The 18,441-nt window shown below is 32.8% G+C and overlaps 1 protein-coding gene across 2 annotated transcripts in view; it reads right to left on the bottom strand.

Moving 5' to 3' along the window:
- LOC100370992 (nuclear receptor subfamily 6 group A member 1-like) overlaps positions 1–18,441 on the bottom strand; it is a 126,412-nt gene that overhangs the window by 46,600 nt on the left and 61,371 nt on the right. For both annotated transcript variants that reach the window (XM_085492133.1, XM_085492134.1), the window contains exon 2: positions 13,204–13,278. In XM_085492133.1, coding sequence (XP_085348259.1) covers positions 13,204–13,278 — 75 coding nt within the window. The remainder of the gene's footprint in view (positions 1–13,203; positions 13,279–18,441) is intronic.

Here is an 18,441-nt window from a genome sequence, read left to right as displayed (position 1 = left end):
TAGCACTACACACAACAAGTCACTGTTGTGTTCCTAACTCCATCTCGTCACCACTAGTTGCTATAGAATCTCCAAGCCCAACTCAGCACCATCGTCAGTCAGTGACAAATCCACAACCCCCATCTCACCACCACCAGTCATTAAAAAATCCTCAGGCCCCCAGGTACTTTGAAATCTCCAACCTCCTCACACCACAACGACGTATACCACATAAAAAACCTGGTTTATGATATTCAGTCTGTTATTCATTCAAAGCAATATGCTTTAAAGCAGTCCAAGTCCCAGACTGGTTAGGAAAGTGAATAACACACCCTTGTCACAAAATGCATATATAATTTCACACTGAGGTCTCAAATATTGATAAATTAAATTCTTGTAACAATAATAACAAAATCCACCAAGTGCAGGCAATTCACCATGTCAGTGAATTATCTGGGCTTACATATGGTCCAAGAGATTGTACACCACATCTGGGACAACTGTAGTATTAACACAGATAAGGACAAACACTTGAATGAAAGAGCTCCCAGAGGAACCTAGATATACGGTAGTAGCTTGAAATACATGATTCTAACTTAATCCTGAACATGGACACGATAATACAGCTGTACATGTGTATGTTGGCTTCAGACTGGAGACCATGTATTGTGGCTGTACCAACTTTATAATTCATGATCTATCCAAAAAGAACTACAGTACTGTAGAATACTTTATTTTTGCTTGGAATTTATTTTTCGCTGAAGGGATGATTCCGTGAAAATGAAATTCAGCGAATATACTTTTTTCCTTATATTTCACTCATCAAAATTCAGTGAAAATAAATTCCATACAAAGCGTCCAAAAAGTCTTTTCAGCGAAAATTAATTCCAGTGAAAATAAAGTATTCCACAGTATAACAGAATGCCAAATGTTGCCATTTGTGCAGACTGCTTCAGAATGGTCTGTGCCAATTCACATCGATTATTGAGTGGAAAAACATCCCAGTGTTCCCTGCAAACACCCAAACTAGTACTGTATTATACATTGCAACTTCTACCAAAGCAGGCATCTTGTAAATTTAATAGAATGAAACATTTGTATTTTTAAAGTGAGAATATCCCAAGGCATCGCAGACTAAGATGGGATGTGAGCTGGGGCCACCTTCACATCTCAAGTGTTTTCTACATTTCTATACATTCACGATAAAAAAAAAAAGAATTATAATATAAATTTTTTTTTTTTTAGCAAATATGATCCAAGAAACTAAGATTATGCCATTGTGGCATAATCAAACAATTTTGTTTAAATTTTTAAAATTCTTTTTTTTTTATCACATCGTGTTTTTAGAAATTTTGCTCCATGATTATGGGCTGAAATTGTCATGTATTCTAAAGACTATCCTAAAATTTTGTTACACATTTTCCCATCATATTACACAAACTTTCAATCCCATGATGCACTGTGTCAATACTCAGTAGTTTGACTTTTTTTTTTAAATAGCAACTTTCTAAACAAGCATTGACAATTCACAGTCCCCATTCGTTTTTTAATACCAAATTCCGACATTTGGATAAAAAGTGCTGTGCAGCGAGCAGTTGTTGCTGGCAATGTACTATAATTGGCTGAGCATATTAGTTGAATCACTATAAGATGTATTATGCAACTAAAATCAAGTATGTAGAATATCATTGTACTAAGTTTAAACAACATTGTACAAGCAATCTCAGAAAAATCTTTGAAAAACAGTTGTTAAAATGATGTGCATCTGTAACCCAGTATGTATGATCCTGATACAAAGCCTGGCTCATCTGTGAGAAATGATTCCGGACACATTTACAGACTACTGTTTTAGGATTTTAGACAAAAAAATAACCATCAATTTGACAAATTTGATCAAGTCACACAAAATAACACAATCTATGGTAGTATCTAGGAGTATATTATGCAAGTTTTCAACTGAACAGGTGATACATAAGTTGAGGAAATGAAGAAAAACAAAAATGGCCACCAGTCAGCCATTTTTGTTTGAATTTCAAATAAAATATGACATGCACCTGTAACTCAATGTGCATGATCATGAAACAAAGTTTAAATGAAATCATCTTATTCATATCAGAGGACCGGCCTTGGACACATTTTAGTACCAGAATTTAGCAATTTTGAGGACAAAAATGACCGCCAATCAGCCATACTGGATCAAACAGTAAAGAAAATTAATGTGCATATGTAAGTTATCCATCATACATGGTCTGTGTTTTAAATTTGAATGTGATCGGTCAAAACATGTCTAAGAAATGGACTTTGTCCAAGAGGGGTAACTAATGAGAATATCATATTTGGAATCTTCTCATGAGCAACAGTTTATATATTCAAATTTCATGCATCTGCCTGATGAGACTAGACTGATAAAAAAAAATGTTGCTTCATCCTCTTTCATGGAAAAGACTCACAATGCAAATATGTGATACTGTCTATGTCTGGGTTGTATGTATATGGTTTCAGGGCCCCGTCTAGTCTACGAAATCAAGATACCTGTAGGAAAATTCAGGATATAGAGATGAGCTTTTCTGTCTTAGCTTACTTTCAATACTATAAATGAAAAAAAAACTATAAAGAAAGTGCACAGTCAGTTTTTTAATTTATCATGATGTTCATTTTTTGTAATCTACTACTCAAAGTTAACATTACTATATTTTGTCAATGATTCAAATTGTGTAAAAAATTATCAATGTAAAGTTGTGTTCAGTATATATCGGTATCGAATCATGAAATGACTAATTTACTAAACAAAGTGTGAATTACTGTATTTACTCAATTAGAAGTGGATCGCTAATATACATGAATGTGAGCCAAAGAATTACACCATTGACATTATTGCTAATGATTATTTAACATCTTTTTTTTCAGTGTATGCACTTCTCATAGAACAAACACTGTTTTTATATCATTTCTGTAAATTCCAATACACAGTAAAAAACACAAAATATTTTAAATGGCAACGCACATCTCCCGACACAACAGACAACCTAAGTGCTGCCCATACGGGAATAAATATTAAATTTGGTTTCAGGGGAAATGAACTATACATTGGAAAAAGACTATTTTGTTGTATCAAGCTTGATAGAGTCAGCTGAATGCAAGGATTTGAATATTACAGATACGAGTCAAGTTTTCTTATCATAAAAACTGAAGTGACCTTTACCCATTGCGTTTCCTCTTTAAAAGAACTCGCAAAAGATTCTTATAAAAAAATTCCTCACTGATTAGTTTGTTGTCATGATGACAATACAAAGTTGAAGAATGATGATCAAAAGTGAAAATACAATTGCTAACAGAGTTGTATAAATACAATTCAGAAACACTGACAAGAGTTTGTGCAACAGTCATGGCGGCTAAAAAAAACAAAAACTAATTGTCAATAGAAAACAATGTATCCGAGTCTATCATGGAACAACCTTGCCATAGAAAACAATGTATTCCAGCCAATCTTTGGACAGCACACATATCATAGAAAACAAGGTATTTCAGCTTATCATGAGACAGCAAACATACCATAGAAAACAATGTATTCCATCCAATCTTTGGACATCACACATACCATAGAAAACAAGGTATTTCAGCCTACCAATGGGACAGCAAACATGCCATAGAAAACAGTGTATTTCAGCTTATCATGAGACAGCACACATGCCATAAAAAACAATGTATTCCAGCCTATCATGGACAGTAAACATACCATAGAAAACAATGTATTCCAGCCTACCAATGGGACAGCACTCGGCCATAGAAAACAATGTATTCCAGCCTATCATGAGACATGTCAGGCAAAATACTATACATAATTAATATAACTGAGAAGCGATGCAACATATACACTGATTTGTTTTAAATATTTTGAACCAATATGATAGTTTGATTTTTTTTTTTAAATTCAGTCAGATTATTATTACTGTTTAATATAATTATCTCATTTCAATAAACTGTTTGCTTTTTTTTTGTAATTGTTTATTTTGGGGTAATTTCTGCTGTAAATTGAAAACAGGGCTGGCAACAGAGACCATTAACATGTCCAAACAAAGGCACCTAGAAATTATGGTATATATACTTGTTTCTTTTATTTGGATATGAACAAGCTCTTGCACTGATCTCCCTATTATATATAATTAATGGTTTTGGTAGAATGATATATTTTTCTGATTTGTTTGTGATCTACAAATACCTGATCTCGACACCACTGTGGTGTTTGTTCTTTTTTTATAAAACACTACATTCATGCAAAGAAAAGAAATGATATAATTTACAAAAGAATTTGAGTCTTTTAAACAGCGTGACTGGATTACTGCTGTCCAACGTCCTAAGTGTCTTTGAATTGAAAACCACAGCCAGTATTCATAGGCAACTGTGAATAAATGGCCTGAATAAACGACTGCTCCACACAATGGCAGTGTCAAGGCTACTTCTTAAGTCTATTCAACGTCTCGCTTCACAGATCTTGAACACTGAGAAGAAACCCCCCTTGTTAGAGTGTCTGTGTTTGAAATATATTATAATGCAGTTGGTACGGCTAAGTATCAATTTCCAAACATGTGCAAGGAAAAAGTGAACTGAACGTCAAAGTAAATAATTGAAGATGGCTACAGCTAGGTTTACAAAAAACAAAACAAACAAAAAACATTACCAATGACATAACAAGTAACCAACGCCCAATGGAGAGGGTAAGTTAAGATTCATTGAAATCAATGCGTGCGTAGGCAGGGACAACCATTATATAGTGTGGGTGGGTAATGTACATACATGCAGGGACTACCATTAGATAGCGTGGGTGGGCAATGTACATAGGGACTACCATTATATAGTGTGGGTGGGCAATGTACATACATGCAGGGACTACCATTAGATAGTGTGGGTGAGTAATGTACATACATGCAGGGACTACCATTAGATAGTGTGGGTGGGTAATGTACATACATGCAGGGACTACCATTAGATAGTGTGGGTGGGTAATGTACATACATGCAGGGACTACCATTAGATAGCGTGGGTGGGTAATGTACATACATGCAGGGACAACCATTAGATAGTGTGGGTGGGTAATGTACATACATGCAGGGACAACCATTAGATAGTGTGGGTGGGTAATGTACATACATGCAGGGACTACCATTAGATAGCGTGGGTGGGTAATGTACATACATGCAGGGACAACCATTAGATAGTGTGGGTGGGTAATGTACATACATGCAGGGACTACCATTAGATAGTATGGGTGGGTAATGTACATACATGCAGGGACTACCATTAGATAGTGTGGGTGGGCAGTGTACATAGGGACTACCATTAGATAGTGTGGGTGGGCTTTGTACATAGAAACTACCATTTGATAGTGTGGGTGGGCAATTTACATAGAGACTACCATTAGTTAGTGATAGTGAAAATATCCCACAAGAATTTAGAATTCAGACTTGTAATGTGCCAATCACGAATCACAGAGCTTATTGGCTGTTGATTTATTGCCACCAATCAAATTTTACTTCTCACTTAAGTCGTTAAACTTTTGAACAGAATTACTCACAACTGCATGCAATTACACTAACAAACACGTATACACACAAAACATATAAACTAATTTTGGTGAAGTCTGTTTTAGATTCAAAATGGCTACCCAGTTCCGAGCTGTTCATAGTATACACCGACTAAGATAGGTTTCAACTCTTGAATTAGTTCCACTCAACATCACATCTAATCTGTACCTATGAAAAATATTAATAACTATTTAAAAAAAAAAAATCTATTTAAATTTTTTTACATTCTAACTTTTTACCGGCATAGTTCAGCAATGAACATTTTTAGTGTGGGGATTAAAAACAGATTCCCTACTCAGGAAGTCAGTAAATTTAACCTAGAAATGGGTCACAGATACAAGAGCAGATTTCGTCAAATTATATATTATACGATTTGGATATCTCAGTCAGTATACCAATTGGTACAGGAACTACAAGTGATGTAAACAGACTACCAGCATATTTTCAAACGTTGAAGTTCAAATAGCAATATTGGCCAATTCAAACGAATTTGATATTTCTGGTAATAGACTAAACAATAGATAGGTAGGTAGGAAGGAACTTCAATTTTATTTTATTTTTGCAGTGAGTTTTCTTGTAAGATTTTATGAATACAAATTTGAAAAATGACATCTATGTTAGTTGGATTAAAGAAATCCATTCTGAAAACTAAGTGATAGTTATCCATTACATAGAAGGAAATACAGGAAATCAAAAAATAAAAAATTGATGGAATGAACATAGCTGATTCGCACGTAAATGAATAATTTTTAGCCATTTGCATAATATGAACTTTTCAACCCCCCTCCAAATAAATTGGTATGTATATTTACTGGGAACACAGATTTTTTATTTATTCGGTCTGATAAATTTCTGTGGATAAATTTTTGAAAATTAATTTTAAATTATATACGATATGCACCTTTTTTGTGGGTTGACTATTTTTAATTTTAGTTTTGTGATTTTGGTCCAATTAGAATAAGTGTCTCATTGAACACATCAACCCCTATCACTATGAATCTACCATGAATCACGTCTTCTGATTGGCCATTTTGTACAATGGGTGTGATTTTGGTCCAATTAAAATAAGTGGCTCATTGAACACATCAACCCCTATGACTATGAATCTACCATGAATCACGTCTTCTGATTGGCCATTTTGTACAATGGGTGTGATTTTGGTCCAATTAGACTAAGTGGCTCATTGAACACATCAACCCCTATGACTATGAATCTACCATGAATCACGTCTTCTGATTGGCCATTTTATGCAACAGATGTGATTTGGTCCATTTAGAATAAGTGGCTCATTGAACACATCAACCTCTATCACTATGAATCTACCATGAATCACATCTTCTGATTGGCCATTTCATGCAACAGATGTGATTTTGGTCCAATTAGAATAAGTGGCTCATTGAATTTTGTGGAATATACAGTATAGAAGAAAAAAAACAAATCAGGGGAAGTTCAAAAGAAACAAATCTTCAGACATAATCACATCTTGCTCAATACTGATAGAAAGACCTCAAAAACAATGCTTGCATCCTATCTGATTTACATACCACTTTTGGACAATGCTATAACGTTTCTCATTTTTCTAGAGCGCATTGTGGGATCAAATGGAGACCAAATTTAAACAAGCAGCCTCTTGGCTGAGATAGCTCTGCTGTTTGCAATGCACAATTCAATTAAAGAACTGAAGATATCATTGGAGAAGGAACAAATCTTAAAGAAATCTATCTGAGGTACCTACATGTATAACATCAAAGCAATCAGTTTTAAACAAGAAGTCGAAAATAGAACTTTTTACCAAAAATGACAAAAATACTCACCAAAGTTAGAGAATTGAAAATATCATTACAAAATGAACAAATCTGAGAGAGGTCTACCTGTAATTACCTATATGTATAATATCAAAGCAATCAGACTTGCGGTTTTTAACAAGAAGTTGAAAATATCACTTTTGACCAAAAATGACAAAAATATTCATCAACATTACAAAATTAAAGATATCATCACCAAATGAACAAAGCTAAGAGAGAGAGAGGTCTGCCCAAGATACATATATACCAAGTATCAAAGAAAAAAGAATTGTAGTTTTCAAGAAGAAGTCGAAAAAGTAAAAAGTTGGCGATGGACGACACCGGACAAACACTCATATGATAAGCTCCGCTCGACAAAGTCGGAGCTAAAAACTTATGAGAAAAATCATGTCACCAGTCAACTATTTTGAATTTGATCTGGAAAAAATGACATGCATCAAGATCATATTATATTCAAGTAGGTACCAGGTTTATTTGTAATCCGTCCATGCATTTTCAAGATCAAGTTTCACAATGACAGAAATGCTTGATTTTGATGCATTTTTAACATTAAATTTGAAATCGATCATGAAACGAATGCATATGTGTGTTCAGTCCAAACATTGGAAGATATAGGTGCAGACGAACAGACAGATAAATAGAAACTATAGCTCCCTGTTTGTCAGAAAGTACCTGGGCTATGGTACAGTGATTAGCATGTTCACCAGGGAGGTTATAGTTTGATTCCCAGAGCCAACTGCTTTCTCAGCAGTATAAATTTGAGTACAGTCTGCCCTGCCTTCCAAACATGGTATTAGGTTTGAAAGATTTTGCAATTAGCATATAAGAAAAAAAAAAGTCAGTTCACTGTTCGAAAATGTTACCTGACAAAAAAACAAAAACAAACAAGACTCAAAAGATATTTTACTTGTGAGACGGTCATTTTTAGAGCTTCTTCAGTTCTTTTTCTTCAATCTCCGTAATTTTGATATTATAAGGATTCCTCTTGTCCCTATGCAGGCTGGTTGCATTATTTCCTGATTTGACTGAATTCTATTTCTGTCCTGTCTACGGGTTTGTATAAATGTACAGCCCTGTACAATTCTTTGACTATTATTGACTTGGATCCAAGTGAAAATTGTGCATAACTGTCAATTTCTTTTTTTCTTTTTTGGAGAGCGAATTTAACAAAATCAACACGATGCTGATTAATAAACAAGATTGATTATTGGAAAATACTGTAAAATAATTGCGATTGAAGAAGTTCAAAAATAACAACAGATATTTTTAACTAACAGAGTAAAAATTAACTGGTATCACTTTTAAAAATAGAAATTACAATTCAAAGCAGAATAAAATGAAATCCCACTAACTATTTGCATCACCATGTGTATTTACACAAACAGGAAGTTACCACACAGAGGTGTCTAGGTGTCTGAACAAAATGGTAAAAAAATACTATTTGTTTTTGAAAGATGTATTTACAAAATATTTTTTGTTTTGAAAGAAATCTGTTTCAACATTAATGGTTGTTGTTATTGATTTGTTAAATGCACTGCAGCAGTTATAAATGAAGTCAATGCAAAGTTACTATACACTGTTTCTGATTGGCTATTGGACCCTAACATCTAACAGTCGGACCAATCAGAGAACAGATTTCTTGTTAACAGTATTTTTTTTTCTTTTTGGGGTTTTGTTAGATAATATAAAATTGTCAAGGCAAAGATAAATCACCTGATACAATTTTTAATGCAACTCACAAAACTAAAGAAATAACTTAATTATATTGTGAATTACTGTAAAATACTTTATTTTTGCAGGAATTAGTGTTGAATGAAAGACATTTTGGCTTTATTTTCACTGATTTTTGATGCGTTGAATGTAAAATATTTTATTTTATTTTATTTTAATAGGATTTTATTTCACTGATTCATAAAGTACTTTTCAGTATTGGATATGTAATTGCAGTTGTGCAGTATGAGCACTCACTGTTTTAAAGAAAAAATATAAAAAAAAAATGCTTTTGGAATACAAATTATTCAAATACAGTATTATTTTAATGAAAATTTTTTGCAAAATATCATAATTAAAAACAAATTACCATCAACTCATACAGCTGTTCATAGGATATGAATACAGTATAACTGATATTGCTACGGAGGAGGGGGGAGGGCATATCCCCCAAAAAAGAAGAAATATCCAAAATTTATAATGAATACTATTGCTACTATATTCAAATACATTTTATTTGTGGCCGAAACGCAATACAAGCTCTCGTTAAGATGTATTACTTTGAAAATAAAAAAAAAAAGACATCGTTAAAAATTGAAATAAGCCAGGACCACTTTGCTAGCAGAGTGGTTAGTTTGCTACTATACAGAAAAGAGTTTCTTTTATATATAGAGCCTTTTTTTGATCTTCTTGACAGAAATATAAACATTATGTCAGAGATGAACATGTATTTGGTTGAAATCTTTTGGCAATTTTGCCAGTTTGAAATGAATGCTGTTTCACATGGTTTAAATACTATCGGTAAAAGACTGAAATATTAAAAAAAAGGGTATCATTAATTACTTGTAAAGAGCAACCAATTGTATATAGTATAAAGATGAAATGAATAAGCCATCTCACAAGCTGCACCTACCTCTGCACAAAAATGGTATAACCCAAAAATAACAAGGGGACAACTCTCCTCCCCCATTTTTTCCCTTCTGGGGGTGGTTAATTTTTTGCAGGAAGAAATCTTTGAAAGGGTGTCTTGTCATCAGAAACACCTATATGCAAATTTAATTACGATAGAGATATTAATTATTCACTACGTTTTAAGTCCGTTATTTTTGCTGACAAGTATTCGCTAAATTAAATCCATGTGAACTGATAAAAATAACAATGTACACATAGTGTCACTGAACAATTTATGAATTCAAAGTCTTATAAAAAGACAAACATCAACATTGATACCACTGAAAAATAATATCTTTACAGTACTGTGAAAACGCTTAAAGACAAATTATTTTTGTAGGTCCCAGGGTTTGGCAGATGCCTCTATCCTCAGCAGTGAATTAAAATATTAGGATTTGATTAATATATCTTAAATAAATTTTTTCTTTAAATATGTTTGTGCCAGCTGAAATTTACAAACATTGAATACAGTGCAGTCTCTCCTGATATTTTCTGTTTTTGTTCCTAGTGGTAAAGGTAGACCCCGATCGAATAATATCGCATGTTTGGAAGGGCAGGGCATACTGCTTTTCACCGCTGTGTAAACAGTCAGCTTTGGGAATCGTACTAAACAAAATTGGTGAACACGCAAGGTGAACACGCTGACCATTATAGAAGTAGCATAGTTTGATCAGTCGACAGTTTGAGTGTACTTGCCGAGCATGAGACGAGGATATATTGAAGAAAAGTTATTGATAATTTATTAACATTTTTGTACTACTGCACGGTGTTCATATCCATTCTGGATTATGATAAACGGTCTTACAGTACACAAAATACCATAATCTTTCTATTAGATGATCCACCCAAGTCTTGACTAAAGTCAACATTTTTTATTTTTGCTCTTGCAATTCACCCTAAACCCCCACCCCACTCGACCACACTCAGATGTTATAAGAACAATCTTAGTATGTCCTCGTAATGGCAAGAAATAAAACTAGTTGTGCTAACTTTAAAAAATTCAAAAGTTTACTATACTATTTTGTATAAAAAAAAATTATGTCTTAGTTCACAGTAGTCTAGAGAGCATATTTCATTCGGGGGAGATATCAATTATTGCAATTTCCACAAAAATAAAAGAAAAATAAAGAAAAAACAATTTTAAACTAAATTATTGTCAAACGAGAATTATGCATTCTAAAAAATGTCATTCTCTCAAAAAAATGACAATATTCCTCCAAATATGAATGTATTTCCATGGTCACCATAGCGATGACTTCTGCTTGAAGCTCTGGCTTTGAAGAAAACACTTATATAGACTTTTGTAATAATAACCACAGTTCTCATTTTTGTCATTTGGTCCAATTAACAGAAACAAAACTGAAAATCAAGTGATAGCTAAAAACTAAATTAGACCAGAGAAATGCCAATTTTTCCTGCACTAAATTAGACTGGAAAAATCTTTTTTCCTCCACTGAATTAGACAGATAAGTGATATTTTTTCCTGCACTAAATTAGACCAGACACTTGATAATTTTTCCTGCACTAAATTACACCAGACAAATGATAAATTTTCCTGCACTAAATTACACCAGACAGCACTAATGTTTCGATACTACAGATATATTTCTTTGTAAAATTAGCATAATTTTGGTTTACTTGGTAAACTAACAATAAACATATTTCATATAAACAGGCTGCCACTACTTTAGTCTTGGTTTTTATGAGTATATTTTGTATGTGCTAAGCTAATATTGACACGGTGATAGAAATAAAATAAAATAACAGAAATTAACGCTGACCACCAAGGAATCGGATTGTTTCGGGAATAACTTTCATATTTTCTGATGAGGTACAGGCCCTTTAAAAATCTTAAATTTAGTGAGTGCGATTCCAAAACTGAATTATGTGCAAACAGAATGACAGAAAGCAGATTCACTTTCTCTCTCTGTCTGTCTGTCGTTCACATGATTACAGCCATAAAGCAGACTTGGCATCAGCATTCAAGGTTTGGTAACAGGTGGCACAGCCGCGCTTCCTCTTGTCATTATTTCAATTCTTCTAATCCCACTTTTGATAGCTATAAAACCCACACAGACAAAATCAGACAAAGCATTCTATCAGAAACCTACAAACGCATGCTGAAAATCCACCCAAATCAGGTTCATTAACAGCTTGTGCAGGTCATTTTTTTTTTTTTTTTTTTTTGCGAGTGACCGGTTTTAATCCGCACTAATCAGCACCATTTAAAACTGTACTTAATCCGTTCATGTTCAAAATGAAAACGAAAAACTGTTTTGACACAGTTAACAATGAAAATATTAATAAGTCTGTCTACATTTCAAAACGTAATAGAGCAAAAATATCTTTTGCTGAAACTTAATATATATTAATCAGAAATATTTATAATTTAAAAAAATAAGTAAATTGAAATTAAATAATAAAGTTGACAATTTCAATGTCGCCTTGGAGAGAATAAACACACACACACAAAATATGCTTAAAAATTTTGATATAAAATTTGAAACACACTTTTAGGAGATACATTTTTGACTAAGAATGACTACACAGTACACAGTACATGATCCTTTTTTTAAAACCACAGACTACATGGACATTGTCCTCTCTGAGAAAAGAACCAGCAATGGGATCGTACAACAACAACAACCTATTGGGCTGACCCACAATAAGTTACACACACACACGTTAGATTATGAAAAAAATTTAAACAATTTCCACGTACGGTACAATTATAAAGAAGTTTAAAATTTGTAATCAAAAACAACAATTACACTCATGCTTTATAAAGAACATGGCGAATGCTAACACGGTTAAGCTCTTTTTGAAAAAAAAAATGACAGTTTTAGTTTGTAAGTAATCGTCCAAGCCAGACGCTATTGTGAACGCTTCCCTGTGTCGTATATACGAAACAATGGCAGTCTATAAAGTGTATATATGCGTGGTGGTGCCTACAACGACACATGGGACTCCAAGAGCATGAAATCAGAATGGTGAAGTACAGTGTAGTCTATTCATGAATGGTCCCATTCAATACGTGATCTCACCTGAGTGACCTACTTTTCAAATTTGCCATTATCAACAGCAAGTGACTTGTGCATCACTGACCGACTACGGCCATTGCCATTAACATTCAGGATATTCACCCCACCATGTGTTCAGTACTGAGTGAAACGTACCTTGTCTGGAAGCTTGTCTGTCTGGGTTGAATCCATTTTCCGTAAAACTTATTCGAGGAGACAGTTCTGTGTTACCTGTAAAAAAAGTGTACATTGTTACAGTGGTGTTGTGATCACTCCTCCACTAAACGTTGAACCGAGACCCCCTTCGTCCACTTTTCATATCAACGCATTCTTGCACATCTTTTCTGCCGAGTATAATGACTATAAACACTGGCTTAGGGAGCCTGAGCATGCCAGCACAACTCCCTAACCTATTCAACGACGATTCCCCCCTCTCATTCACAAAGTAGAAAACTATAATAACTCCGCCCTGTGGTGAAAAAGTATCAATTTCTCGATAGTGGAATCATCAGACTATACAGCAATGTTACAGACAATTCAATTGTGAGAGATGAAAATAAAACACTTTCGTTCTCACGTTAACAATACAGAAATATTCATGATTGGTCAAGTTTTTTTTTCTTTTTCTTTTTTTCAATAGACGAACAAAGAACACAATGCTTTTCATCCACATAGCAATTGCGTTCCAACAAGGGACAAAAAAACAAAACAAAAACACACTACCAGTGTTCGTTTTTAATGTAGTATTTTACTATTCATAGCAATTATAATAAAGAAATACTAGAAGAACAAAGTATTGTAGAACCATGCAGTTGTTGGATACACACTAGTTTAAAATTAATTATAAAGATGTACCACCAGCTCCATATATGGAAGAATTCTTTCATCCCCCACTCATAGGTGTGCGAGTGGGCATCCACTCCAATGCTTTTCACCACCAAAAATAGTAATATACAATTATTTTTTTTTTAATATAAACTTTATCTCATTTTTGCATCACTAAGAAGACAAGATTACATGACATGTGACTTTAGTTTTTTGGATATAAATGGCTGATAGTCGGTTCCATTTACTGGAAATCCAAAAATAACTACAACCCAGTATTTTTTACCTTTGTACCAGATTTAAACTATAAAATCTGTAAATTTAACTAAGAAACAGGTTCGAATCAAAATGGCCACCAGTTGGCCATTTTGAATAAAATCGTGAAATAAAAATGATGTAAATAGAATTGGCCAGGCACGCTTGGGAAATGATTGATTTTATGTTCAAATTGTGATTTTTTTTTTTATTTCTGACAAAAATTGGCTGACTGACGCCAGTTCATCAAATATTGATAAAAATAAACAAAAAAACAAAACTTATCTATGCTAATAATGACTTGATTCTAACTTTGAACAGTCAGTGCAGACATGTTGGAAAACTGATTTTGGATGGACACAAATGGGAACACAAATAGATGAATGGATGGATACAAAAAATTAAATGTGGGCTCCGTCCAATGGGTGCCAATAAATTAATTTAAAAGTGAATTTTGAATTTCATAAAAATCTATTTAAATTTCAGGCCTAGAAAAACAAAATTCTGGGCAATTTCTTTTTACAGAATCTATGATCATAATTGGCTTTTAAAAAAAATTGATGAAATGCCCAATTTAAGTAACATGACAGAAACATGAACATTTACTTTTTCAGGGTCTATCTATTAATGCTTTGAAAAGAAATCTTTAATTCAATTCCCATAGCTTCCATTAAAACAGATCCTTATAAATTCAAATTTCCATAGCTGTCTATAGAAAAGATCCTCAGAAATTCAAATGCCCATAGCTTGCAATAAATAAAAAAAGCCTTAGAAATCTCATATTCAAATTTCCATAGATTCCAATGAAAAAGAGCTTTAGAAATCTCATAATCAAATTCCCATAACTTCCAATGAAAAAGAGCTTTAGAAATATCATAATCAAATTCCCATAACTTCCAATGAAAAAGAGCTTTAGAAATCTCATATTCAAATTCCCATAACTTCCAATAAAAAAAGCCTTAGAAATCTTATATTCGAAATCCCATAGTTTCCAATAAAGAAAAAGCTTTAGAGATTTCAGATTCAAATTCCCATAGCTTCCAATAAAACAGAGCTTTAGAGATCTCAGATACAAATTCCCATAGCTTTCAATAAAACAGAGCTTTAGAGATCTCAGATTCAAATTCCCATAGCTTCCAATAAAACAGAGCTTTAGAAATCTCAGATTCAAATTCCCATAGCTTCCAATAAAACAAAGCTTTAGAAATCTCAGATTCAAATTCCCATAGCTTCCAATAAAACAGAGCTTTAGAGATCTCATATTCAAATTCCCATAGCTTCCAATAAAACAAAGCTTTAGAGATCTCATATTCAAATTTCCATAGCTTCCAATAAAACAGAGCTTTAGAAATCTCATATTCAAGTTCCCATAGATTCCAATAAAATAAAGCTTTAGAAATCTCAGATTAAAATTCCCATAGCTTCCAATAAAACAGAGCTTTAGAAATCTCATATTCAAATTCCCATAGCTTCCAATAAAACAGAGCTTTAGAGATCTCAGATACAAATTCCCATAGCTTTCAATAAAACAGAGCTTTAGAAATCTCAGATTCAAATTCCCATAGCTTCCAATAAAACAGAGCTTTAGAGATCTCAGATACAAATTCCCATAGCTTCCAATAAAACAAAGCTTTAGAAATCTCATATTCAAATTTCCATAGCTTCCAATAAAACAGAGCTTTAGAAATCTCATATTCAAGTTCCCATAGATTCCAATAAAATAAAGCTTTAGAAATCTCAGATTAAAATTCCCATAGCTTCCAATAAAACAGAGCTTTAGAAATCTCATATTCAAATTCCCATAGCTTCCAATAAAACAGAGCTTTAGAGATCTCAGATACAAATTCCCATAGCTTTCAATAAAACAGAGCTTTAGAAATCTCAGATTCAAATTCCCATAGCTTCCAATAAAACAGAGCTTTAGAGATCTCAGATACAAATTCCCATAGCTTCCAATAAAACAAAGCTTTAGAAATCTCAGATTCAAGTTCCCATAGATTCCAATAAAATAAAGCTTTAGAAATCTCAGATTAAAATTCCCATAGCTTCCAATAAAACAGAGCTTTAGAAATCTCATATTCAAATTCCCATAGCTTCCAATAAAACAGAGCTTTAGAGATCTCAGATACAAATTCCCATAGCTTTCAATAAAACAGAGCTTTAGAAATCTCAGATTCAAATTCCCATAGCTTCCAATAAAACAGAGCTTTAGAGATCTCAGATACAAATTCCCATAGCTTCCAATAAAACAAAGCTTTAGAAATCTCAGATTCAAATTCCCATAGCTTCCAATAAAACAGAGCTTTAGAAATCTCAGATTCAAATTCCCATAGCTTCCAATAAAACAAAGCTTTAGAGATCTCATATTCAAATTTCCATAGCTTCCAATAAAACAGAGCTTTAGAAATCTCATATTCAAATTCCCATAGCTTCCAATAAAACAGAGCTTTAGAAATCTCAGATTCAAGTTCCCATAGATTCCAATAAAATAAAGCTTTAGAAATCTCAGATTAAAATTCCCATAGCTTCCAATAAAACAGAGCTTTAGAAATCTCATATTCAAATTCCCATAGCTTCCAAAAAAAAGGAGCTTTAGAAATCTCATATTCAAATTCCCATAGATTCCAATAAAACAAAGCTTTAGAAATCTCAGATTAAAATTCCCATAGTTTCCAATAAAACAGAGCTTTAGAAATCTCATATTCAAGTTCCCATAGATTCCAATAAAATAAAGCTTTAGAAATCTCAGATTAAAATTCCCATAGCTTCCAATAAAACAGAGCTTTAGAAATCTCATATTCAAATTCCCATAGCTTCCAATAAAACAGAGCTTTAGAGATCTCAGATACAAATTCCCATAGCTTTCAATAAAACAGAGCTTTAGAAATCTCAGATTCAAATTCCCATAGCTTCCAATAAAACAGAGCTTTAGAGATCTCAGATACAAATTCCCATAGCTTCCAATAAAACAAAGCTTTAGAAATCTCAGATTCAAATTCCCATAGCTTCCAATAAAACAGAGCTTTAGAAATCTCAGATTCAAATTCCCATAGCTTCCAATAAAACAAAGCTTTAGAGATCTCATATTCAAATTTCCATAGCTTCCAATAAAACAGAGCTTTAGAAATCTCATATTCAAATTCCCATAGCTTCCAATAAAACAGAGCTTTAGAAATCTCAGATTCAAGTTCCCATAGATTCCAATAAAATAAAGCTTTAGAAATCTCAGATTAAAATTCCCATAGCTTCCAATAAAACAGAGCTTTAGAAATCTCATATTCAAATTCCCATAGCTTCCAAAAAAAAGGAGCTTTAGAAATCTCATATTCAAATTCCCATAGATTCCAATAAAACAAAGCTTTAGAAATCTCAGATTAAAATTCCCATAGTTTCCAATAAAACAGAGCTTTAGAAATCTCATATTCAAATTCCCATAGATTCCAATAAAACAGAGCTTTAGAAATCTCAGATTCAAATTCCCATAGCTTCCAATAAAACGGAGCTTTAGAAATCTCATATTCAAATTCCCATAGATTCCAATAAAACAAAGCTTTAGAAATCTCAGATTAAAATTCCCATAGCTTCCAATAAAACGGAGCTTTAGAAATCTCATATTCAAATTCCCATAGATTCCAATAAAACAAAGCTTTAGAAATCTCATACTCAAATTCCCATAGATTCCAATAAAAAAAAAGAGCTTTAGAAATCTCATATTCAAAGTCCCATAGTTTCCTATAGAAAAGCGCTTTAGAATCCCAAATAATTTGAGAAGTTTTAAAATTGTCCAAGCTAGTCAACAAAACAAAAGCTATGGGGGGGGGGTGGCTGTTGTCAAATATTTGCTTTATTAGAAACGTATCTCAAATAGAAGTGCATAATGGTTGCATAATATACAGCTTAAAATATTATTTATTTTGACCATAATCACACCTCTGTTATTACTTAAGTGTATGCTTAATATTTTTGTAATTGAAAATGATGGTTTTTTTTAATTTCAATCTGTCAAAAATATCCTATTTTGATGTTGGGGGTGTGTAAAGCAATACTGTTCGTTTTTTGACAAATTCCACCAATTTGAAACCACACCATATACATGTTTTGGTTGAAGGTATTTACATACAAATGATTCATACCACACTTCTTATGGGAGAGAAAATACTTCGGAACATTGAAAAACAAATTAAAATCAAATTAATAAAAAGTAAATTATGAAATCAATAAAAAAAAAAAAAGCAAATATTAAAATTTAGATACAAGGAATCAAACTGCATAAAAAGTGACACATCAGCAGAATGAGTTGTTTCGTCAATCATT

This window comes from Saccoglossus kowalevskii, chromosome 17, assembly GCF_978046115.1.
Source record: "Saccoglossus kowalevskii chromosome 17, keSacKowa6.1, whole genome shotgun sequence".
NCBI classification, from domain to species: domain Eukaryota; kingdom Metazoa; phylum Hemichordata; class Enteropneusta; family Harrimaniidae; genus Saccoglossus; species Saccoglossus kowalevskii.
The sequence above is the reverse complement of the archived record's forward strand: the minus strand, read 5'-3'. Positions and strand labels throughout refer to the sequence as shown.